General features: G+C 54.8%; 3 protein-coding genes across 5 annotated transcripts in view; 2 read left to right on the top strand and 1 right to left on the bottom strand.

Annotated features, from left to right (window-relative positions):
* The window catches only part of SETD5 (SET domain containing 5), a 65247-nt gene extending 56382 nt beyond the window's left edge, over window positions 1-8865 (top strand). For both annotated transcript variants that reach the window (XM_064667383.1, XM_064667385.1), the window contains 4 exons: window positions 209-489; window positions 3479-3612; window positions 6302-6375; window positions 6565-8865. In XM_064667383.1, the coding sequence (XP_064523453.1) occupies window positions 209-489; window positions 3479-3612; window positions 6302-6375; window positions 6565-7164 (1089 nt within the window). In that variant the 3' untranslated portion in view covers window positions 7165-8865. The remainder of the gene's footprint in view (window positions 1-208; window positions 490-3478; window positions 3613-6301; window positions 6376-6564) is intronic.
* Window positions 8866-9894: 1029 nt separating this feature from the next.
* Window positions 9895-21116, bottom strand: LHFPL4 (LHFPL tetraspan subfamily member 4). The gene is made up of 4 exons (XM_064667437.1): window positions 20545-21116; window positions 12021-12257; window positions 11799-11815; window positions 9895-11555 (listed from the first exon to the last, which is right to left on the bottom strand). Exons 1-4 carry the CDS (start codon window positions 20948-20950, stop codon window positions 11547-11549), a joined length of 669 nt encoding a protein of 222 aa, XP_064523507.1. The 5' UTR covers window positions 20951-21116; the 3' UTR covers window positions 9895-11546.
* A 1321-nt stretch (window positions 21117-22437) lies between these two features.
* The window catches only part of MTMR14 (myotubularin related protein 14), a 32321-nt gene continuing 30518 nt past the window's right edge, over window positions 22438-24240 (top strand). For both annotated transcript variants that reach the window (XM_064667420.1, XM_064667419.1), the window contains exons 1-2: window positions 22438-22617; window positions 22695-22834. In XM_064667420.1, the coding sequence (XP_064523490.1) occupies window positions 22492-22617; window positions 22695-22834 (266 nt within the window). In that variant the 5' untranslated portion in view covers window positions 22438-22491. The remainder of the gene's footprint in view (window positions 22618-22694; window positions 22835-24240) is intronic.

Here is a 24240-nt window from a genome sequence, read left to right as displayed (position 1 = left end):
TAAAAAGTAAAACGGCATGGCAGTCCAAATTTGTACCACTTAGCTCTGCAGATTCAGGAAGAGTTGATAATCCCACTTTGCCTCATCAAGTCTTATCTGCAAACCCAGGGAAATAGATTTTTTTAAGTGGTGTGTGGGCATGTTCCTCCTCCTTGTCCTAGTCCACTGCATTCCCTGAGTCATGTCTGTGCTGTGCTGTCTCTGCCAGGTATCCCTACTGGAATACCGCAAGCGGAAACAGGAGGCCAAGGAGGGCGGCGATTCGGTGCGAGGGGCAGGGACCCCCACCCGGCAGGGCAGCAGCTCCTCTGGGACTGACACAGACGGCCCGTCGGGCTCCGCAGCGCGAACCCCGTCCTCCCCACAAAGTGGCTTCTCCCCTTCTCATCCCTCCCTGCCTCACGTAGAGGACGTCAGCCCACCGGACTCCAGGGGCTGTGGTTCTTCATCATCACTCAGCAAATCCCAGGAGAGCATCAGCAGTAGGTGGTGAGTGTCATCCTTCCAAGCCAGACTGAGATTGTTCCACAGGGAAGGACTGAACTCTCTAGGAGGTATTTCCATAACAATATGCGCAGTGGGATGGATTCGGTTGGGTCTCTTGGCATTGTTCTCTTTCTTAATTGCTAAACAACCGTGAAGGATACCAGCAGCCTTCCCCGCCTGCCCTTTAGATACCAAAAATGTGTCTTGAAACATATGAAGTTAAGCAGTTGTTGCTATTCCACCAGTTCCTGTTTGAGGTCTTGGGTTGGAAGGTCTTGCCCATGCAATGAAAATGTAATCCAGGTCTTTTCTTGATGAACCTCCATACTTTTTGGACATGAGTGATACTAAGTCCACTCCTACTCTGAAGGGAAGCTCGCAGCCCTCTCCAACTTTACATTTAAGAAGCAGAGACAGAGCAACAACTTCAGCTTTCCTAATGCCCTGTAAATACAGCTTGAAGAACAGTTACCTGACTGTGGTTGGTGGCTTGCCAAAGGCACAGAAAAACCACCCTTATCGTGTTACCGTGAGCAGGTTTGATAAGGAGAAAGGCTCATCTTCAAAAACACTTGAACCTGATAGTAATGTCTGGTCCAAACCATTAAGTACTGCAGCACTGAAATGCCGAGTGTGGCTTTGTAGTGCCCGTGCAGTGATGGCTGGGATGTTGTGACTGGAGCTGTGTAGGACACTGGCTCTGCTGTTCTGCATTCAGGTTCTGTTCGTGCACACCACAGGCAGAAAGGCACACACACCTTTCCTGGTGCTGATCCTCCACATGCTTGGCTGTGTCACTGCTCGGATAATGGCAGGGGGATGGCAAGGGGAGAGATGCAAAGCAATGCTGAAGGCAGTGAGGAGTATGAAGATTATGTTGAAAGTGCTTAGGTACTTGGATGAGTTTGCAGGAGTAGTAAGATCTGTTTCCTTCCTTTTTCCATCAATTTTCAAGCAGAGATTAATAGAAACAATTGTCTTGTATCTCTCTGACAGTTCTCTGTCTACCAGATAACCTTCTGCCAGATCCTGGGACTGGCCACAGTAGAGGCAGTCTGCTAATGATTAGTGTACCATCATTATTCTGTTATCAAATAGTCTATACAAGTGATAATATCCTGTGTTTTTCCCCTCCCCTCCTGTACTGCTTCCTTCTGCTTGTAAAAGAGCAGAAAAAGAAACCAAAACAGCTGAATGAGCTAAAACTAGTTCAGGGTGAGGTGTCAGTGTGGCATCCTTGCTCTAGTAGCATGTTTTATGTGCTGTGAGCTTCATCTGCTGCTCCTCAGCAGGTGCTGCTCTGGCTTCAGTTTCTCATGTGGATTCAGGAGCAAGTATTGTGTGGGAATAAAGATCCTATTGTTATGGGACACTGGATATAAAGTTGAAACCATGCTGATAACGTTTTGAAATGGGATTAAGTAGATTTGCTGCCCTTTAAATTCTTGGGTTTCTGTGTTTTAATGGGCAAGGCTGACAAATGTACAGTCACCTTCTACTTTTAAGAGATATATTAGAACCTGCATGTTTCTGAGCTAAAGTTGTGACCCAATTTCATCTTTAACTCTCAGGGCTTACATGTCAGATACATTTCCAGATAGTCACAATAATATTAGGAACAGAAGAAAATGGTGGGAACTAAAATTCCATGCCTTAATTTGTAGAGTTTTCCAGATTTTTGCTGAATTCTGCACTAATTGCTGAATTTCATTAAAAGAAAGCTTTCCTTAAAAGAAATAGGAAGTTTGTCTCCTTCACTTGCCAAGATAGACATCACAAAGTAAACAGATGTGCTGCTGCCCAGTAAACCCAGCCTGGCAGCAAACTGTCTCCAGCAAAACAATAACAGCAAAGGAAGGTGTGAATTCACTCTCTCACCCCATTCACCTCCATGAGGTGTGAACTCTGGCCCCTTCTCCTTAAGTGAGGGTGAACTTCAATGTTTGGGCTATCTATTTAAAAAACAAACGAAAATAATAAAAAACCCCATGATATAAAGCACAGTTTTCAGTAAATATTAAAAAAAATAAGTACAGAAATCAGTTAATATGCTGTTAGACTGCATGCTTACATGGTATGCAGTGCATTTAATGTAATCTGAATATTTAAATTCAGGCATTTTTAAGGCACACATTCTTCAGTGCCCAGGGTAAAGGTGTTATAAATCCCTGGTCAAGGTGATGTTGTCTTATATGTTGAACCACATATTTCTATAGAGATGTGGATGGTCCTGTGCATGGTAGATGGAATGTTGACCCAGAGGTCTGGGGTTTGTCTGTAGCTCTGTTTTTCTTCATCAGATTGGCTTTAGAAAAGCCATTTCACCTCTGTTTCACCCTCAGACAAGACACTTACATAATGGAACGATATCTAGCACTAATCTTGAGTGGAGAGTTTTCACACTACAAAATAAACAGGACAGAGTGTCATTAATAGGCAAAACGGCCAAGCAAGTTTTGCTCCAGGAACATTGCATTATCCAACTGTGTTGTCTTGGCACTGTATTATCATAAAGGTATTGAGTTTCCTTCTTTTTAGTTTGAATAAAAGTAATTATGGAAAAAACTGTATTTAATCTACCAGGATTTTCAAAATGCTGTTGGATTTCAAACCAGATTTTTCTGTAATCAGGTGATTTACTGAACTGGATGTTTATACCATGTTTTTGATAAAGGACTTGGTTTTCTGAGAGCACTGGTGTCATGATAGCCAGGGACTGGCAGTCTGAAATCCCACCAGAGGTTTTTTACATGGCAAAAGCAGTTCAGAAGTTTATTCCTCATCTGTCTAAAGACCCGATAGTCTCTGATCCTTCCTTTCTGCAGTAGGGGTTTCTATTTCCACTGACGTGGTACCGGTGAACTTAAGCAGAGACTTTAAAGACAAACCCATGTTGTGGTTACACCAAGGAGCTCACAGCCCCTGTGCTTTGGTCATGTTGTTCCTGGCTGTGTAATAGCAGTCCTCAGTTGTTCCTGGTTTTTTGTTGCAGGATGGTCCCGACGTCGGTGGAGAGGCTCCGAGAGGGCCGGGGGATACTTGAGAAGGTGCTGAGGAGTGGTGCAAAGGTGTCCCAGAGACACGAATCCTCACCTACCTGTGACAGTGCTGTTGAGAAGGATGCAGGTAGGACAGTGAAACTTTTGGACATTTGGTTGGTGGGAAATGATGGCCAACTTGTCAGTTGTACCTTCATCTTTAACATTATCGAAGTTGCTTTCTGCAAACCATACTTTATTGTTATTCACATATTGCTTGAGCCTGTATCCCTCTTCTGTTAGACCTGGAAGACCACTAGGTTTCTCTAGGGTTGGATTCTAGACTGCCTGCATCTTGGTTCTGACAGGGACAGCTTCTTTGTCCTTGGACAGATGTGCTAAGAAGGTGCTATCATTTAATTCTCATTGGCTGAACATTCACACAAATGTAATATCTCATTTCTGAGCATTTTAGGGCAAGTATGTATTTTCTTCATTCCAAATCAGACTTTTTTTCCCCCCGGTTGCAGTAAGGTGTATTTGAGACCAGCCTCTGAAAACTGGTGTCTCATCGAGGGTTTTCCTGGTTTTGTACACCTAGGCACATCTTTTCAATTCTTTTCCTTCATCCAGTCTTGAGAGGAAATCCTCTTCCCTATCAAAAATGTCACAGTTTCATGGAACCCCACTGGGAGTCTCTTCCCTGTCTTTCCCGTACCATTGGAAGTGGCTTTCTTGGTGTTTATTTGGGTAGGCAAAATCCTGGCTCCTGCAACAGGCCTTTGCCCACTCTAACCTGTACATCTCTGGCTCTTCAGTCTCACCCTAAAGTTAGGCTGGAATTAAACTTTCATCTGCAGAGGTGCATTCTTCTTTCTTGTTACGTAAACCCCATCCCACTCTGAGCTGTGAAAACCTAATGCTGCAGCTGACAAAAGTCGTCTTGTCTCCTTCATCCCACCGCAGCAAAATACGTTTTTTCTTCTTTTGCTTACTGTGGCAATTTCTTCAGCAGCTTGTTTAGATTCTAGTTTATATTCTTGTTTAGATTTTGTGAGCCTCCCCCAGTTGCTGCTCTGCTTCTTCGTGAAACAAACGGGTGGCTGAGTCCGTGCCGTTCCTGGTAGCACCTGGAATGGTGAAGATGCACATGTTCACTTGATGCTGTAACAGATAATATTGAGGGGAACTGAAAAATCCCAAACTTGGAGGTTTGCTGATGAGGCATGTAGGAATGAAATGGAATTTGTGTGCATTCCACGCTTCTGAGAACTGCAGCTGCTCCCAGCTAAAGCTGTCACTTCATATATGTTTTAGGTTGACACAGGCCAGTACTGCCAAGAAAAGCAGTTCTTCATGTCATTCCTAGTGCAGGTACTGGGAAATGGGGAAGGGAAATGTTGGCTTTAGCTTTTAAGTTTACATAAAGCAAATTCAGGAAGGTCATAGTTTATTTACCCTTTGTAATTTAGTCTTTCAACTTGTCTTTAACTTGTCGAGGATTTTTCTAAGAACAGGCACTGGCAGTAAATTGTGCAGCTCTGCCAGCATGCCCGGCTGCTTAAAAAACAGTCTTCAGATTTCTTCTGATTCTCATACTCAACTTCTGTGAATCACAGCGATCTCCTGGATTGAACAGTTAGTCTCTTCAGTGCGTGACTGCTTAACAAAACATGCCCCGAACTTCCAAATTTTGCCTTCCTGCAGTACTGGGAATGTCACCTACAGCAAGTCCAACAGCCACTTGCTGCATTGATGTCATTTCAGAAATGGAAGGTGGCACGGGACACGTGCTGGAAGCTTCACGCCCCAGTTTCTGTGCAGGTCTGTGCCCTGAGGAAAAAGGCTCCTGAGCCTCGAGAGCAGACGAGCTCTGTCCAGATCCTTGTTAGCTAAGCCAGCACTGTAGTGCAGCACAGAGAGGACAATGGCAGCAGAGCCAGAGACACTGCTGGCACTGGTGCTCGTGCCAGTGCAGCTGGGGCCAAAGCCAGACCTGTCTGGCAGAAGTACAGAGCGGACTGAGGCAGCGTGTCCTGTTTCATGACTGAGACACATCTGTCATATAAATTTGATACTAATACCAACAGTGTTTCACCAAGGCATTTCAAATCTGGCTGCTGAGAATCCCTGAGATGCTGCAGATAAACAACTCTGTCATTAGTCTGCAACAGAACTCTGATGGGAAGTCTCCTAGTCCCAGCAGCTTCCTCCTGAAGAAAGCAGGATCACCAGCCATGGTTACAAGGGTAGCAGCTGAAACATACACGAGGCTCAGGGGCTGGGTCGCTGCAGTAAGTACTTCTTGCCTACCCTTTGAGGAAAACCGGCTACAGGATCCTGCTGACAGCCCTCCAAGAAGGGACAGTTTTGTCTCCTGAGCTGTAACTGTATCCATTGTGGATTCCTGTAACCAAGGCTGAGTGGGAAATTGCCGAGATCTTAGAAACCATCTTCTGCCTCTGGTATCCTGCTGAGGAGCCAGGGGAGCCCAGGCTGTGTCCATGCTGAGTCTCCAGCATTCAGACAGGATGGTGGCCATTCAGACAGGCTGGTCCAAGGCAGGTGGGCTTTGTGCTGAACCAGAGTGCACTGGGGTGAGGGGAGTAGCCCTTCTTCACACATGTGGCTGTTTGTATATGTTAAGGTCTCCCAGTTGTCTTCTGCTGGGACTCTTCAGCTTCTGGAATGCTGATGGCTGGGGAGGCTGCTCTGGTCTCAGCTGCTGCTGAATGCATAACACGAGGGCTGGGCTGTTGGTGGTGCCATTTGAGAGGGAGCTGCTGTCCGGCCTCAGTCCAGAGGGTGAGGTTTAACATGCTGCCTGTACATTGCAGACACAGCAGAAGGAGACACTCCAGAAGCCCACAAAGGACCAGCAGTTTACAGTCCTTCTCGGTACAGCTACCAGGTAAATGCTTTCATGTATTATCTGCACATTCTGAAATAAAACCTTTAAAGAGATAAGGGGGAAACTGCCCTTGGCTGCCAATTGTTCACAGTCCTGCTGCACTAAGTACCTTCATCATGAGAAAGAGGTAGGAAACGTGAAAGTCAATCTGACATGCCTTTTCTTTTTTTTTCCCCATGCCTTGTTCAGCTGCTGCAGTCTGACAGTCCCCAGGCAGAATCACAGACCCTGCTCCAGCAGAGCTCCTCCCCGTACAGAGGGCACCTCGCGCCGTCTCCTGGATACAGCTACCGAGCAGCAGCACAGAGGACAGGACACGGCCTCTCCCATGGTTCCTCAGAAACATCCCTCTCCTCCACCTCGTACTCCAGCCCTGCCCACTCGGTCTCCACAGACTGCTCTGCCCTGTTTGCAGGGACCTCGGGGTATTTCAGCAGCCAGCAGCACTCTGGCAGCGTCAGCAGCAGCCTCCTGAGGAAGAGCTGCCCCGCGGCTGCCAGCCCGGCACAGCAGACAGCTGTGGACTCTCTCTCCTCCGAGTCGGGCTCCCAGCCCTGCACGGGTGTGTCGGGCTCCTCCTCCGCTCCCCAAAGTGCTCGCTCACTACAGTCAGACTTGCGGACTATCAGTCTGCCCAACTCCGGGCAGTCTGTGCTCTACCAGGGCTCCCGGGGCGCAGTGATTTCCAGTGCACAACACTATCCACACCGCGGGGGAGGCAGTGTCCACCAGTACAGACTGCAGCAGCTTCAAGGTTCTGGAGTAAAGACTCAAACAGGACTTTCCTAGGGCTGCCTGGACTCCAGGAGGACAAAACTGCCCATAGCTCCTTCCAGTCACCTCTGGAAGTGGCTCCTGGGCCGGTGTTGGGAGCTTGCACCTGATGCTGGGGTGCCAGGGGTCAGAGGCTGAGGTCTGAAATGCACGGGTGAGATTTGTGAGCAGTATTGGCCTCTGGCCTGGTAGGAGAACGCAGATTTCTCTGAGGCAGAGACTGTAGCAAAGCAGTTCCCTGATGCGTGGGTACATCGCAAAAACAAAAACAAAAAAAAGGAAAAAAAAAAAGCAAATGGTTCAAGTGCAATGACTGTGGCACAGCCTCTGTCTCTGGTCCGTGCCCATGGCCATAGTCACTCATGCAGCACGGACACCGTTCTGAATTTGAAAGCAGTTTAAAGGAAACGTTGGGGGAAGTTAACTCCAATCTCTTTATAGGTCAGGTTCTCAGTGCGTTCTGGGGAGGGCTTTAATCCGTTACGATCATTCCAGTCACAAGCAGATGAGCGCACACGGCTGCCTTTGGGCCTGGGTCACCACTGCCACTGTCAGAGCTTTTTCCAGGACAACAGAGTCTCCGCAAATGTGAACTAGCACAGGAGGGAGGGGGTTGGAGAATGCCTGTCGCTGCAGAGGGTCTGGGGTGCGCTGTCATGTGCTGCTTCCTTGCAGGGCTATCATGAACGAGTGTTCTAAGGTCGCTTAAGGAGTCTGTGAACAGGAGCATGGCCGAGGCTGTGCTGTCACACGCCACCGAGCCAGGGGTCTCTGGCTGCTGGTGTGGAGACACGTGGGGGGTGACCGAGGGCCTGATCAGGCAAGTGATGCTGCAGTGCACAGGGGGCTGCAGGCAGAGGAGTGGGGGCTGCCGAGGGGCAGTGCTGGGGTGTTGGGTGCAGACCCCGGTCTGTGCTGAGCCAGAGGCTCTTGGGGCAGTGCTATGTGGGGTCCTTCCCAGCCGCCATCACCCGCCAAGCGTGGCAGGAGAGCCAGCCCAGACACAGTGCGCTGTCTGTTCAATTCCATACGATTGCCAGCTTCTTTCTCACTTGTTTACTGTAATATCGGGCGTGTTTTTATTTATCTAATTTTATATTCAGTTATAACCATAGTAGGTTAGCTAATATATGACAGGTGTCATCCCTGGTGCTGCAGTGGAACTTCTCCTTTCTCTTGGATAACATAATGCTGTGAGTCTGTCTCCCCTGTCCTTTCAGATGCACAGTCTTCTTCCTCTTTTTTTAGGACTGTTACAGGTTTCTCTAATTCACAATTGAAATCAGGTGTTTGTTCAGCCTAGGGGAGACTTTTAAAATATTGAAACAAAGAGTAACTTTCTCACACTGTCTGGCTGTGAGCGTGTTGGGATGGAACTTGTCACCCCGCAGTTGGGTGTCTGTATACTGTATAAAATAGGTGTAAACTTCACTTGGCTTAGCCCTGGGGGTGCAGCCTCCCCTTTCGTGCTCTGAGCAGCACGGGGCAGGCAGGCTCTGCCCTGCCAGGCGGCGAGAGGGGGCCGGGGGGGCCCTGCCCAGAGGCTCCAGCACCTTTGGGCACAGCAGGGGGGCAGGAGGGAGGGACCCTGGAAAGCTCTAGGAAAGGTGGGGGCTGTAGCTTCTTACTCTAGTGGAGTTTTTACACCATGCTGTAACATTTGAACTTTCACAAGAGATGTAATAATTTTGATAATAAAAATACTTAACTTGAAAACCGGTATTTCTTTCTGTTTCCTTACCACCTTGAGCCCTGGTGCCCAGGATGTGGGGTGAGGGAGTGGGGGCATATTGGTCTCCCTTTCCTGTCCCTGCAGGGTAAGCAGATCTTCAGATCTTCACAGGAGCAGCCCTGCACCACTGCAACCTGCTTCAAAACCTGGTTTCTGGTGTGCTGGTAGCCAGGGTTTTCATGTTGTTTGCCTTTTCCTTAGGAAGCCTGAGATGGGCTGAGCCTGAGGGGGGCCCACCAGGTGCTGCCTGCAAGTGCTGGTCTGAGATGCCCATGGCCAGTGTTTGACTGCCCTCATAATGAGAACGTTCCCCCTGACACCTTGTGGGACAGTGTCTGCTGTGGCTCATCCTGTCCCTGTGCATCCCTCAGAAGAGTCTGACTCCATCTCCTGTACTGCCTCCCCCAAAGCAACTGTGGGCAGCACCAACCCCCCCACTTCTCTCCCAGCAGCTGACCCAGCCCGCCCCTCAGCCATCTGCCAGTGCAGGGCTCACCCGGGCTCCAAGCACGTCCTGTACCAGCGAGACCAGAGCTGGCCAAAGCTCTCCAGATGTCCAAGAGTTCCCCATGCTGCCCTCACACAGCCTGGAATACATCCCTGCTCCTCTACCAGAGCACGCCGCTGGAATGACCAGCCATGTAAGTTGTTTTTTTTCCATCAAGACACATTAGATGAATTTCAGGAGGCTGCTATCAGCCTGTGTCTGCCTGTGAGCTGACAGACCACTCGTGGCAGAAGGGACAGGCGCAAAAGCTCCTAAGGATGGATGGGATCCCTGCCCCACCTCCTGCCTTGCCATAGAGTGGGACCCTTTCCCTGGGGACTTGCTTTGGCCATGTGGGTGGAGGCTCAACCCCACTGGGCACAGGGAGGGCTCTCCACCCTCCCTTCCCCACCACAGCTCAGACACCCATGTGGGGTCCTTTGACCTCCTTGCAGACCACCTCCTCTGTGTTGGCAGTGCCGGCAGGAGCCCATCCCAACCCTCCCCATACCACAGGGCTCCGAGCTTGTCTGGTTTGAATTATATTTTTCAATAAGGTTTTGTGAAACACTGTATCAAACTTTGTACTAAAATACAGATATATTACAGCTACTGTATTCCTTTCTCCACTGATTTTTCTTGATTTGTTTTTCCAATTCAGCTGGCAACAGCACTCACAAGCTGGCAAGGCCCAGGTGCTGCCAGGCGCAGGGGGTTCCTGCTGACCTCGTTCCAGGGGGGCAGCTGCCGGAGGGAGGTGGGCACCGCCAGGCTCATGGCACCCACGCCGTCCCGGGTGACTTTGGCTCCCAGATCCAGATGGTGTTTCGGCACAGCTCCATCCCTCACCGCCACCCTGCAGGGCCTCAGGGCACCACTTACCTGCTCCCACCAGCCCCTGGTGCCCGCTGAGGTGATGGTTTCTGCAGAGCACTTGATGCCGTCCCTCAGCAGCCTGCATGCTCTGTGGCCCCAGCCCGAGACCCACTCTGCTCCCTGCTCCCCGGCCTTGCCCAGTGCCTGGGTCCAGCCCTGCCAGGGTCCCCTGGGGGCCCTCCCCTTCCCGGGGCCCTGCGAGGAGCCCTGGCTGCTCGCACTGAGATGCGGCCAGTGCTGAGGACTTTATTGCATTGCGAGGGCTGCGGTGACCCAAGCCCCGTGGCCAGGGGAAGCCCACACACACCGGTCTGGCCAGCAGAGCCACAGCCGGGCTGCGGCCGCCCGCGCCGGGGTGTCGGTGCCGGCTCTGGGGTGCTGTGTGGGGGCCATCGGAGCCGGGCAGCTGCCCCCGGCTCCCCGCGGGACAGCGAGGGTGCAGCCAGGAGGCCGGGTGGGCACAGGAGGGCTTGGGTACCCCCGGCCACGCCGTCACCAGTGGAGATAAAGCACCGTATGGGGAGGGAAGGCGTTTGGCAACAGCCCGCGGCCGACTCGGGGAGGGGTCTGGCGGGAGGCACCCGCCCAGGGGGTTTTGCATGTTCAGCTGCTCCCACTTACCAGGGCTTACATTCAGCGGCGGAGCGTGTCGGGTGTCCCATGGCCGGCAGCAGCGAGGCCCCAGCCACACGCCAGGAAGCACCGCGTCCTGGGGCCGGGCTCCCGGGGTGGGGGGCGAGGGGGTTCGAGTCACTTTACCCTGTTTAGAGAATATGAATTTACATGTAAAAGTAGGGGTTGGGCCCTATCCCGGCCACCGGGTCCCCTGGCCGTGGAGACAGGATCACGGAGCTGTACAAAATGGGAGTGGGGAGGGGTCCGGGACCCGGAGCAGCCGGCACGGGGCGTCACTGGGTGCGCGTTCGGGTGGGAGGCAGCAGGTCAGGAGTCCTGGGGATGTAGAAATCTGTTAAAAACTCCGAGACTGTTTTTTCCTTGAAACAAAACCGCAGTTGGATGCTGTTCTTGAACGAAGCGCGTTTCAGGCATCCTTCCCCGGCGGCGGCCCGCGGGCAGCGCGGGGTGCGGAGCTGGCGGGGTGCGTGGGATGGCGGTGCCGGCGTGGACATGGAGGTGGCCGTGGATGCGGCGGGCGGGCGGCGCATCCCTGGCGCGGGCGGCGGGGCCCGGGGGGCGGCGCGGGACGCTGTGTGGCCGCTGGCAGCAGACGAAGGGCAAGAGAGGGAGGGAGCGCCCAGGCTGCCGGCCATGGGAAGAGGGTCCTGCTGCGGACGGTCGGCCTTATATCCTCTGTGGGGAGAGCACAGCGGGTCGAGGACGGTGTTGGGCAGGTCTTACTGCACCATCGTGCCATCAGCACATGCCTGTCCCCATCCCTGCCGCGCCCCACCCCGTCCCTGCTGCCTCCCTTCCCCATTGTCCCCAGCCTCGCTTCCCGCACAGACAGGGTTCCCCCATCCCAAGCCACACAGCACACCCAGACACACCACACAGTCAGGGCCAGGGGACAGGACAGTGACACTCAAGACTTACCGCAGTGCCAACAAAATCTGTGGAAACAGAAGAGACGGGCGTCAGGTAGGACAGAGGCTCGGCAGCCCGCTCCGCTCCCACCCTGCCCAGCCTGCTCCGCTTTGTCGGTGGCAGTTAAGCCCATGGGACTCTCTTCAGAATGCTGGAGGGGCCAAGCCCCCCAGGCTGTTCCCACCCAGGATCCCCCCAGGGCCCTGGGACCCTCGGCTGCGTGGCTCTCACCTTTGCTCTCTGTCTTGAGCTCCTCGTGCAGCAGGTCGTTCTGCCGGTTGCCGAGGACAAAGGCCAGGAAGGAAAGGATGAGAGCGTTGAGGATGCCGATGATGGCCAGGATGTAAGCCCAGCGCACGGAGCAGTCGCCCAGGGAGTATTTCCCTGTCTTCTCCCCGCACATGTCCCGTATGGTCTCTGCATCCCAGCCATCAGGAAAGATCATACAGCCCAGCACCAGGCAGAGCGCTGCAAGGGGGAGAGGAGGGGAGGCATCAGAGGGGACACGGGGTGGCAGTGCCAGGCACTGAGCCCCCCAGTCAGTGGATGAGTGCAGCCCACACCTGTCAGCAAGCCCACCTTGGCCCCATGACAGCCAGGTGACGTGGCAGGAGACAGCCACCACTGCCCCAGCAGCCCCAGGGACTGCGTTTGCACATGGCTGTCCCAAATCTTGCCCACGCACAAATGGGAACTTTAGGGTCTTGGTTTCTTCCAGCATCAGTCACAGGATCAGTGGTTCCCCATGGGCTTTCCTCATCACTGCAGACTCCCTGCATGTGGGCAGGAGCTACCAGGCAGGAGCTGCGGGCAGGGATGCTGCGTGCTGAGAGGATCCATCATCCCCAGGAGCCCCTGCACCCAACCACCACACATCCTGCAAGCACCACTCCCAGAGGAGTCACCTTCCCAGTGTGCCTCCATCCTGCACACTCCATGTTGAGCAAGGAGACATCAGGGAACACACGGAGGGAAATGCCAACACAAAGCCTGTGACTGTCAAGGTAAGAAGGTGATGTTTTTTCTAACTACAGCAAGTATAAAAGCTCCTTGTCCGTATCAGCTGGGAAGGCTAAAAATAGTAATGATGTTGGCTGGGGTGCCCTGCAGGTATTTTTGCCCTGAGTTAGGGAAGAACCAAGAAGCTTGTGCCAGCACCAGTGAGGAATTATCTCCCCATCCCTTACCGCTGGAGGGACAGCAAACACCCTGCAGGCACGAGTGCTGTAGCAGTGGCCCCAGGGGAGGGCAGCTGGTGGTCTGGCACAAGCTGCCTGGGTGCTGGCACATGCTTTGAACTGCTCTCAGGAGGGAAGGAAAATCCCAGAAGGGAGGGAAGCACATGCATGGCATCACACCAGGAGCAGGTATTGCCCTCGCATGCTGATAAGCTGCACCCAGAAAAGAGCAGTGACACTGAGGCGAGTAGTCTGTGCTCTGGTACATAATGTCACGTGCCAGCTGCTGCCTGGTCTCTGCCTCCTCCGTCCACATCACAAACCTGCTCTGTAGAAGTGTCTTTGCAGGCAGTGGTGAGCCCTGCATGCTGATTTAGGGCCGTGCACAGCCCTGGTTCCACCCTGGCACTGCATGGCTGCACAGGAGCCGACAAGCTGGCACCTCCAGTACATCGTCACCAGGGACTCCCAGCCAAGCACAGCATGTCTGGGGGAGCTCCCTGCCTGCTGGGACTGGGCCAGCCCAAAACCATCCCTCTGCAAGGAAGTACAATCAGCACCAATGCCGTGCTCTGCGTGGTAAATGGTGAGGTGTAGCCTGGCCTGATGCTGACCTGGGCAACTTGAGGCAGGATGGCATTAATTCAGCCAAGGCCCTGAAATAAAGGGGAGCAGGTGCAGCAAACCTGTGCCAGGGACTGTTCCTGTGAAAGCAAGATGCTGAGAGGATTTTAGGATCCACTGAGCTCCCAGTGCAGTGCAGTATGAAACAAGCTAAGGTGCTCTGTGGCCAGTCCTGGCAAGGGGGTGGGTTTGTCCCTGCAGCTCAGAGCAGCTCAGTGTTCTCTTCTTCCCATCTGTCCTACATGTTCCCAGCAGCAAGCCGAGTCCTCTGCTCTGTCACAAGCAATTCCCTTTTCTGCATGTCCCCAGCCCGCCTGATGTCCTGGAAACACCTTCCTGTGCCTGCAGCAAGGAGTGACATTGAAGAGTAGAGCAAGAACAAGGAGGGGATCCCCACATGGTCCACAGGCCTCAGCACTGCCCTCTGCAACAGCTCTGAGGGGTGCAAGATTGGGGCTCTGCCTGCACCTGCCTCCCAATGCCCCAAGATCTCTTGCAGATCTGCAGGAAAACCTTGATTTTTGTTTAAAACAACCTATTTCTACACCTTGCAACCACATGAAAAACACCAAGTGATGACTCCTACTAGAGCCGCTATTAAAGAGGAAAAAATAACCCAACTCCCATCCATTTGCTTTTAATTCCTGTTCTTCTGAGGGTGTGGTGTGAGTCCTCACTGCCAGTGGCACCAAGGATGACTGGCTACTCTGTCACACTCCACAGCTGCCATCCTTCTCCCAGGCCCTGGGCTCCAACTCCCTCTTCTAGAGTTTTCCCAGTTGGAAAGGCATTTCAGTGATCGCTGGGGGAGGGTGTATGCGGAGGGAGGATGATCCTGCTGGGGATGGGGTTCTGGCCCTGGAAAAACTAGCATTTCTTGGCTTGGTTTTACAGCTGGTTCATGGCTTCCCACTCCTCAGTGCTCCCTTGTCAAGGTCCTCTAGAAATGAAACGGGCATCTCAAGGGCTTTTGATATCCTTGCAAAAGAAATTAATCAAAGGGAATGTAACATTATGACTCAGGCTGCAACACAAGAGGAAGCTCCTCCCGGCAGGATAACATCTCCTGGTACAAGGTGCATTTAGCTAATTTGTCTGAGTAGCCCCACGTTTGCTGAGTACCACGGCTATCCCAGTACTGCACCTGCCCTGAGCAGCTGTGCCTGCAGCATTAAAATCTGATTTTTTAATCACTTTTTCTGTCCAGTTTAGTCTGCAGGTGTGGGCGAAGACTGGCTTTTACTGCTTTTGCCTGCCATGGGTAGAAGAAGCTCAGGACATGCCCTGCAGCTGAGAGATGTGGCCTCCCCCTGAGCACGGGCACACAGAGCATCACACCGCCCCAGGACACACCAACTGGAAAATGTGGGGTAACGGGGGAAACCAGCAACCACTGGGGCCCAAAGGGGTTTGTTAAACCTGGTGTGGGGACAGTGAGCCCCAAGCCTCTGGGGAACAGGGGCTGGGCTGTGATATTGGGGTCTGGAGTGGCTGCTTCTCACTAGAAAACCTCCTGAGAGCTGATCACTGAAGGGAAAGGGGACAAACATAGCCGCCCTTCCTTCCCATAAAAACTGAAATCCCTCAAAAATAAATGAACACTAAGGGCAGCGTGCTCAGGACGAGTAGCACTGGCCATTTACACAGACACGAGCTCCCTTACGGCATTTTGCTCCACAGGCTGTTTCCGTGCCAAAAAATCAGCAGGATTCAGAATAGAGTTATGAGTTTGTATGAATCAGAACTGACAGTTACTTTATCTGGAACAACAGTTAAGGGATGTAAGCTCCAGGACACGAGCGGCTCCGAAACACGCGGCTCAGCCCCTCCCTGCGAGTACACAGGCACATTAACAGCCGCTACGGGAGGGACGCGATGCCGTGCAAACCCCGGGGCTGCTGCCGCGGAGCACACGGCGCCGGCTGGATGCAAGGAACAGGCTGAATCCCTGCTTCTGTCCCCGCTGCAAGGCAGGAGTGGCAGTGGAAGGAGGGGGGAGTCTTCAGGAAAGCTTTTCTGGGGGCCAGAAGACGGTAATTGATCAAAGGCTAAGTTTTTTCGCGGTGATGTAATTTTTGCTGCAAGGTCGGCAGGTGGAAGTGGTTCACCTGAAAGATCATATTTTTGGCAATATTTCTCCCTTGGACAGAGAAAGGGCTTGAGGATACAGGATAGAATCACAGAATCACGGGATAGTTAAGGTTAGAAGTGACCTGTGGAGATCATCCAGTCCAACCTCCCTGCCGAGGCAGGGTCACCTAGAGCAAGTTATATAGGAATGCATCCAGGTGGGTTTTGAATGTCTCCAGAGAGGGAGACTCCATGACCTCCCTGGGCAGTTTCATTCCCAGTAGCTGTCCCAGTTACACTCCAAGCTGGTTTGGAGCAGTGGAATCTGCCTCAAATTTTTTCATTACGAAAATCAATTAATGACTTTTATATCCATGTAAACTATTGCTTTGAAACCTCGAACTCTGAGAGGAGTTGGCTCTCCAGCAAGTCCCAGTCAGGAAGATGAGCCTGTCCTGATGTGGCTCAGCAGAGCCACCAAATCGTTGCCAGCACCATGGAGTGTTTCAGGGCTGTGGTGCTGGGGCCAGACCCTGCTCTCCCTTGGGGCTGAGGCGACATCCCCACACCACACGGCCCTGCCACACACAGCCCAGCATCTGCCAATGGGCTTCCTCAGCACTCCTCTTCCTGGACATGCCAGAATGATGCCCTGCAAGGGGTCCCCACTCAGAAGGTGGCAAACACGGCTGAGATGCAGAAGATGAAGTTGCTGCTCAGGGCTCTGCCTCTGCCTCTGCTCCCAGCCCTCGGAAGGGCCCATCCGAGAGGTGAGTGTAGCTCTGAAGGGAGTCTCCCAAAGGAGAAAAGGGCTCAGATGGATATGTATTAACAGATTGTCCATCAGGTAAGGTGCCTGGACATGGCATAGTCAACTCCAAAGTGTTATGGATAAGGACAAACCCCAGCCCTACTGTCAAAGGCATGGCCCTGGACATCATGCATCCCTAGGGGAGCTGGAAGGTCTCACCACACTGACTGCTGGACCTGAAGCACAGGGAAACACCCTAAAATGTGGCCAGTCCATTCCTACATGCAAGAGGGATGGTGTGCTCAGCTGGCTGCCTCTTTTGACCCTCAGTAGATTGTAAGTACAAAACTGAAGACCCCCTGGAAGCAGAATCCTGGACCCACTCGGAGTGACTGTCCTGACGAGAAGCATGTGGATGCAGTCACACAGAGGTGGTTGGGCTCTCTTACTCCGGATTATTTGTGGGCACCAAGACAAAGCTTGGAGTTAACTCACAGGGTGATTGTGCCTTATGCTACAGCAGAGGATCAGGGAATCAGAGGAAATGCTCAGACTCCTGGGAAGCCTCCCCAGTACGTGGTGAGGGTGTATTCCTATGCTCCAGTCTCCTGCAGATGGATCCTAAGGGGGATTACCGTCACAGCCCACTTCTCTTCAGGTAAGCGTCATCCCATGGGACTTTCTGAAGGAGCTCCTCCACTAATTTTGAGTATTGGGGTGGCATCAGGTGCTGTCAGTCACACAGTTGCTGACGTGCTCATGTTAAGGGCCCATCTCTGGTTTTGTAACAGAAGGATTTAGCAAAATCTCGTTTTGCGTTACTGGGATTTCGAACAGGGCAGATGGCCACGTTCTATTTGCGATAAAGCAGAGTCTTTCCTCTTAATTAGATCCAGTTTCCTCCTAGGGGGGCAGTGGCTTTTGAGCTGGAGCTTTCTGTCAAGCTCTAATTAAACTCTCCCTTGATTGCTGTCCACTAATTAGACATTGATGATTTAAACTTTTTTTTTTTGAAAGAGATCCTGAATTCCTCATCCCCCTCCCCCACATTCCTGCACTCGATTTTTCTCTTCTGCCGAGCCCATCCATGCCCACACTCAGCAGCCCTGTACTCTGCACTGGACATTCCAGAGGGACAGGGTGGGGACACCTCTGCCCCATCTCTCTGCCAGTCCCCTTGTTACCTAGTTTTCACCAGTGAGACCAAGAGACTTTGAGTCTCACTGTTGCTGTAGTAGTGCAAGTCCTCCTTCAGCTAAAGCCTCATCGAGGCAGGAGGAATGACCTTCCCTTCTCTGCCCCTCCAAGCCCTCTCCTCTGGCACAACCCTTCAACCTCCCAGGCAGATGAATCTCCAAAGTTTGCCACCATGCTGTGCCAGAGCCTGCATCAGGCCATCTACTGCCCTACTCATGAGATCTGGCCCCTGTGTGTGCTCCATGGGTCACAGCAACTCCTCCTCCATGTACAAGGTAACACATCCACCTGCAGCTGTCTCTGACATGCCCACGGAAGTTCAGCCATGCCCAATGCTCCAGGATGAGACTCCTTGCTGGGACACACCACTCCACCACCTCTGTGTCCTAGCCCTCCCTGACAGGGACACCAGCCTGTCCTGCAGGACAGGAGCTCTCTTGTGCTGTCCAGTCTCAGGGTAGAGTGCAGGGACAATCTCTGTTAATGCTGCCTTGGACTTTCCCCAGCACAGAGAGGCCACGGAGCCATGCTGCTGTGGGAGAGCTCTGAGCCAGCCTGGCCCAGCTGGAGCCAGAGGAGCTGATCCGTGGCCCCAGCAAGACACACGCTTGGGGTTCACAAGTGCCACTATGAGCAACGCATGTGTAACAACAAGGTGCAAAGTGTGAGCAGGGACAAGCCCCATACAGGACAAGGGGTATCCAGAGCTGACAGCACAGGGTGCTGTTGTGGCCACCCAAACTTGAGCCAGGGCAGGACAGGAGGCAATGGGGAGGAAGCTCAGAGCTGCCTCGAGTGCAGTGCCCTCCACCACACAGCTCCCTGTGCAGCAGCAGCACTCGGGTTGCTCCAAACCACTTGATTAAGCTGCTGACAATCATCGGTAGGATTTGGGCTCTGAGCTTGCTTTAAACTGATAAATCTTCAGGACAGGGAAAATTAAAGATGAGGGAATTTCCTGATAAGCCAAGGCAGCTCCTAGTCTGGCTGTGGTCCTGGTCTGGGTGACGAGAGGTCAGGTTTTCCAGCCCCAGCCAACTGCAAGGGAGAGAGCTGGGCTGGCTGCAAGGCCCTAGCACAGAGGGGCTATATCCTTCCACATAAATGACTGGGGTCCTGCTCACAGAGGGGACAGATTGGGTCCTTTCATTAGGAATAAGGGCTGCTCTGGGTCCTTCCAGTGGAAGCTCTGGGTCTATTCACACTTTGTATGTAGTGGAGAGTAACAGTGTCTGTCTATAGTTCATAAAACTGGACAGAGAAGGAAGTGAGGGATCCCCCTACCAGGGAAAGCTCAGCATCAATTCTCAGGGTCTTTCTCCAAAAAGGACAGACTCTCTGTTAGGACAGCTTGGAGGTCTGTGCACAAGGGATACTCAGGATCCTTTATTAGTATAGGCATTAGGTCCCCTTCTGGAGAAAGGGTTATTGTATGGTGCCACTTTGAGGAGTGAGTCTATGAGGGTCTTGGGGCACATCTACAATGGGGTTTAATTTGTGGAGGGAGCTAAGGAGAATCTATAGACAGGGACACTTTTGGGGGCAATGACTGGGCTTGAGCCTGTGGTCATGCCTGAGCAGATCTCAAGGTAAATGTATAATGTTCCCCCATGGGAAGCACTGGAGAGAGCTCAGAAAGGCTTGTCCTCACAGCTCTTTCATGATGTGGGAGGGAGGGGGCCTGGGCACAACATGTTTTAAGGGGGAGCTGAAGGGTCTGTCTGTGCACAGGTGCTTTTACAGGGCTGGGAGATCCATGCATGGGTTCCTGCCAGTGATGAGGTTCCTTCAGGCACTGGGGATTCCCCTAAAGTGAGTATCCCTTGGGAACAGGCTTGCTCAGGGATGTCCCTGGGGCTGGTTTGACAGAAAGGCTAGTCCCTGATGTGGACTGTCCCGGGGTGTCTGGATCCCCAGGGGCCTGATCCCAGGTCCAATGTGTCCTAGGCCATCTTGCAGTTGGTCCTTGATTCTGTCAGTCCCTGTTGTAGGGTGTCCCAACACTGGTTCCTGACTGGGGTGTCCCAAGGCTGGTCCCTGGCCCAGGATGTCCCGAGGTGCTCCAAGGCCAGTGCCTGGCTCAGCTTTCCTGAGGTACTCCAGGCTGCCCAGGTGGCTGGGGCCAGTGCCTGTTCTGGGACCCCCTAAGGGAGGTCCCTGATCCAGCTTTCCTGCTGTGTCCCAGTGAGTCCTGTGGTTCCCTGGAGTCAGACCTTCCTGGGGAACCGCAGGTTCCAGAGCCCAGAACAGGTGCAAATTCCTGGTGCTCTGTTAGTGCCAGTGCCTGGCCTGGGTGTCCCAGGAAGCCCTGGAGTGTCCTGAAGACACTTCTTGGCTGGCATGCCCCATGGCCCGACAGTGCTTGTACCCTGCCCAGCTTCCTCGAGCAACCCCAGTGTTCCCTGAAGCCAACCTCTGCCTGGGGAGCCCCGGGCACCAGTGCCAGCACCTGTTCCTGATGTTCTGTCAGTGCCAGTGCCTGCCCTGGGTGTCCCAGGAAGTCCTGGGATGTCCTGGGCCTGGCTCCTGGCTGGGATACTGTATAGTTACTTGTACCCAGTATTTGTACCAGAACCCAGCTTTCTTGGGCAGCCCTAGTGTTGCTTGTGGCCAGGGGATACTAGGGAGCCCTGGGTGGCAGTGTCCCAAACTGGTGCCCATTCCTGGTAGTCTGTCAGCACTTGCACCCGGCCTGGGTGTCCCAAGAAGCCATGAGGCTGGATCCTGGAACCACGGCCCCGCAGTGCTTGGACCCAGCCCAGCTTCCTTGAGCAACCTCGGTGCTCCCTGCAGCCAGGGACCCCACTACCAGTGCCAGGTCCTCCCGGAGTGCCCCATACCCGGCGCTGCCCACATTCCCCCCGCCCATCGCCCGCCGCCAGGCCCGGGGCAGGCCAGTGCTCCCGGTGCCGGTGCTCCCGGTGCCGGAGTGTACCTGCCAGCAGCTGCATCCAGGCGCAGATCTTGTAGACGGTGGCGGTGTTGCAGAAGAAGAATAGGGCGAAGCAGGTGATGCAGCCCAGCGTCAGCACCATGGAGAGCAGCACGAAGAACGCGGCCGCCTGGAAGGCGCCCGAGGGGATGGTGCTGAAGTCGGTGAAGGAGCCACGGCATGACAGCTCCCGGCCCGCCAGCCCGCTGCCCACGCAATAGTGGAACAGCCCGAAGTACCCGGGCTTGGGCGTGTTGACGCTGTCGCCCACCCAGTAGGGCTGGATGAAGACCACCACGTTGATGATGGCGAAGCAGATGGTGAAGATGGCCCAGAGCACGCCGATGGCGCGCGAGTTCCGCACGTAGTTGTCATGGTACAGCTTGGAGGCTTCCTGCGAGGGCAGCATCCTGCCGGCCGCCACTGCCGGAGGGCGGGAGGGGCCGGGACGGCGGGGGGCCCGCCCGGGGTCGGCGGGGCGGGGGGGGGCCGCGGCCTAAGAGCGCCCGCGGGCTGCCGGGCCCTGCGACACCCGCGCCGCCATCTTGGCTGCCGCCTCTGCGCCCCGCGCGCTCCCGCCGCGCGCGCGCGGCCGCGCGCCCCCCGCCACTGCGGAGCCGAGCCCGAGCCCAGCCGAGCCCGGCCGTGCTGAGCCGAGTCCAGCCGAGCCCAGCCCAGTCCGAGCCGAGCCCGCCGCGCGCGCCCCCCAGGGATCGGGCTGCTCCGGCCGCCTTCGGCTGCGCCCGCCTCGGGCTCGGTCGGGCTCGGATCGCCTCGCGACGGGCAGTGTTCGGCACGGCTCAGCTCGGCACGGCTCGGGTCGGGTCGCCGAGCCGGGACGGAGCCGGCGCCGGGCCCGCCCCGCTCCCCCGGGGCCGCTCCCCGGTCCGCCCCCGCCCGGGGCAGCACCTGGGCACGGCCCGGTCAGTGCCGGCGGGTCCCCGGGGGGTGCGTTTGGCCGGAGTGCGCCCGCAGGGAGGGCGTCCATCCTCCCGTACCCCCTGCGACCACCCGAGTGCCCGGCGTAGCCCGCGGGGCGGGGAGCAGAGCTTCCCCACCCGCTTGGTGGGGACGGAGCAAGTTGAGTTGCCGCCGCTGTGGCACTGGGACAGCGGGACCCGACCCAGAACCTCTCGTGTGACAGCGCAGGGCCAGTTACATGACTGTGCCAGATCAGGTGTGACGACAGGGCCGGGGTACAGAAGGTGTGCCAGGTCAGGTGTGGTGACAGAGCCAGGGTACACAAGGTGCGCTGGGTCAGGTGTGGTGACAGGGCCGGGTACGCGGCTGTGTGTCAGGTGTGCCAGGTCAGGTGTGGTGACAGGGCCAGGGTACACGGCTGGGCCAGGTCAGGTGTGCCGGGCTGTCACCCCGAGGCACTTGTATGCCGGCAGGTGCCCTCCAAAGTCCTGCCCCCGCCCCGGCAGCCTTCCACTGGTCCCAAACCCAGCAGAAACCAGACCACCTCAGCCCAGTTTCTTTCTCAGGGTGCCGAGATGCACCGCCTTAGCTGCACTTAAACTCGGCTGTCATAAAATGCTCCAGGGGCCTCATTCTCTTTCAACTCTTGTCAAGATTCGCAGCTGGTTTGCAAGTCAGACAAACGCGGATGAAAACCACTTTGTGTTCCCCTGCAAGAACCAGGGTTCCGCGGTACCGCTCATCCCGCAGCTCCGACCGGCACCGGCTCGGTGTGCGCGGCCACACCTCAGGAGGGGGTTCTTTTTGAAGCGCAGCGCCCTGCGCACGCCTAGACGGCCTTTGCCCCGTCTTTCTACGCGCGGGTGCGGAGCGTAGCCCGCTCCCCCCGGAGCGGTCCCGCTGCCCCGGGGCGGAGCGCGGCCCGGCGCTCACCGATGACGGCGGAGCGGGCGGAAGGGGCGGTGGCGGCGGGCGGAAAGCGGCGGGCGGGGCGATGGGCCCGAGGCGGCGGCGGTGAGCGGCGCGGCCATGGCGGCGGCGGCCCGCGGCTGCCCCCCGGCGGGCTCCGGGGACCGCGCCCTGGCCGAGCTGCTGCTCGAGTTCTCCCGGGCACAGTACCGCGCCAAGGACGGCGGCGGCGCCGCCGCCGCCAAGGTGAGGGCACCGGGGCTCGGGGGGAGCGGGGTTCGGGGGTCCCGGTGCGGCGGGCACTGAGCGGTGGCTCTGCGCAGGTGGAGCGGATCGAGCGGCGGTGCCTGGAGCTCTTCGGCCGCGATTATCGCTACAGCGTGATCCCCAACCTGCACGGCGAGGTCTGCGCCCACTACCCGCGCTACATCGTCCTCCTGGAGCGCGACGCCGGCCGCGACCCGTAAGGCCCCCGGTGCCCGTGTCCCGCCCCGCACGGCTCACACCCGCCGGAGCGGTGGTGGTTGTTGTTGTTGTCGTTGTCCCGAGGAGCCCTCGCGCCCGCCGCTGCTGTCCGGGGGAAGCCCTGCGCTGCGCTAATTATAGCCGGCGGTGTCACCGCTCCGAGGGCTCCCCTCGCTGCCTCCCGGGGCTGCCGCGCTCCCGTGGGGCTCCTCCCAGCGCCCCGGGGCTCCTGGGCTGCCGTGGTGAAAACCGAGCCTGTAAGGAGGGGTGTGAAGGAAGCGCCGGTGCTCCAGGGCAGCGCCAGCAACGCTGCATGTGGCCCTGGAGTAAAGGCGAGCACAGCGCTGGGTCCTGGTGGTTGCTCTGCTACAGCTCGTCCGAAGGCTCGAGGCTGAGTGAGACTGTGCGATGCTCGCCCTCTCTTGATGAGGTGCCCGTGGTCTCACTGCAAGGCCTCTGATGTGGGGAATTTTAGTCTGCAAAGCATCTCGGGGCACGGGGTCTGATAAGGACTAGGCAGACGAGGCATTTTGGACAGATATTTCTGTCATTCTAGGCTGTTTCACCTCTCCCCACCGCAAAGGGCGGGTCAGTGGGCTCTGAGGTCTAGTGAGCTAACGGGAAATGCTTCCTGGCAGTTTGATGCATGTCTAAGCCAACGTATTTCTGGACTTTGACCCACAGGCCCAGGATCACGTTGGTCTCACGTTGCTCCCTGCAGCTCCAACCACAGCATCTCAGTTTTATTTTTAATTCCAACAAGACATAATGCAGTTTTGCAGTCTTAACTGCATGCCCATGATAAGCATAACATGTTCAAAAGAATGATCACCAAGTCCCCCTCACATGTCCAGCTGCTTTGCCTGAGGAAGGCAAACCTTTACCTGCTGTGCTGGCACATGGGCTGGGTGCTGTAGGAGGGGATCTTTGGAAACCAGTCACAACTGACTGTCAGATGGGAGAATTTCTGCTTGATGGTTGGATTAGATTAGAAGAGATTAAACCCCTTGCTGCGAAAAACAGGAAACTGAAGTCTGAAGCAGTAAATGTAAGTAGGGAAGAGAAACCGAATGCTTCTGCTTTCCTGCTCTTGCAAGAGGAAAGGGTGCTTAATTTTTCTGACAAGTATTCGAAACAAGAGTATTCACACTTGATGCCTCATTTTCTTCTATGACTTGTGCAAGCCAGCAGTGGCAATTAACTTTTTTGAAACTCATTCTCCAAGTCTTGATTTGCTGTCCCAGAGAGTCATGGAAACAGACTACATTTTATCATCCCTCTCCTGATTTCTGGGCAATACTCTCTGTAAAAGCTGCTAAGTGATCTTTAGACAAATTCAGGTTTTAGTTTCATCATTGTATGGCTGTGGAATAATTATTACATAGAGACTTGCACTTCTTGTGT

This window comes from Pseudopipra pipra, chromosome 11 (assembly GCF_036250125.1).
Source record: "Pseudopipra pipra isolate bDixPip1 chromosome 11, bDixPip1.hap1, whole genome shotgun sequence".
Lineage (NCBI taxonomy): Eukaryota > Metazoa > Chordata > Aves > Passeriformes > Pipridae > Pseudopipra > Pseudopipra pipra.
Note: the sequence above shows the minus strand (reverse complement) of the source record. Positions and strands in the feature narration are given on the sequence as shown.

Bases quoted from the DNA above. Each gene is read 5' to 3' on its own strand.
- LHFPL4 (XM_064667437.1), bottom strand. From the start codon at position 20,950: ATGCTGCCCTCGCAGGAAGCCTCCAAGCTGTACCATGACAACTACGTG. The intron at 12,258-20,544 runs GTACACTCCGGC...TCCCCCTTGCAG, and splicing joins CTGGATGCAGCTGCTGGCAG to CGCTCTGCCTGGTGCTGGGC.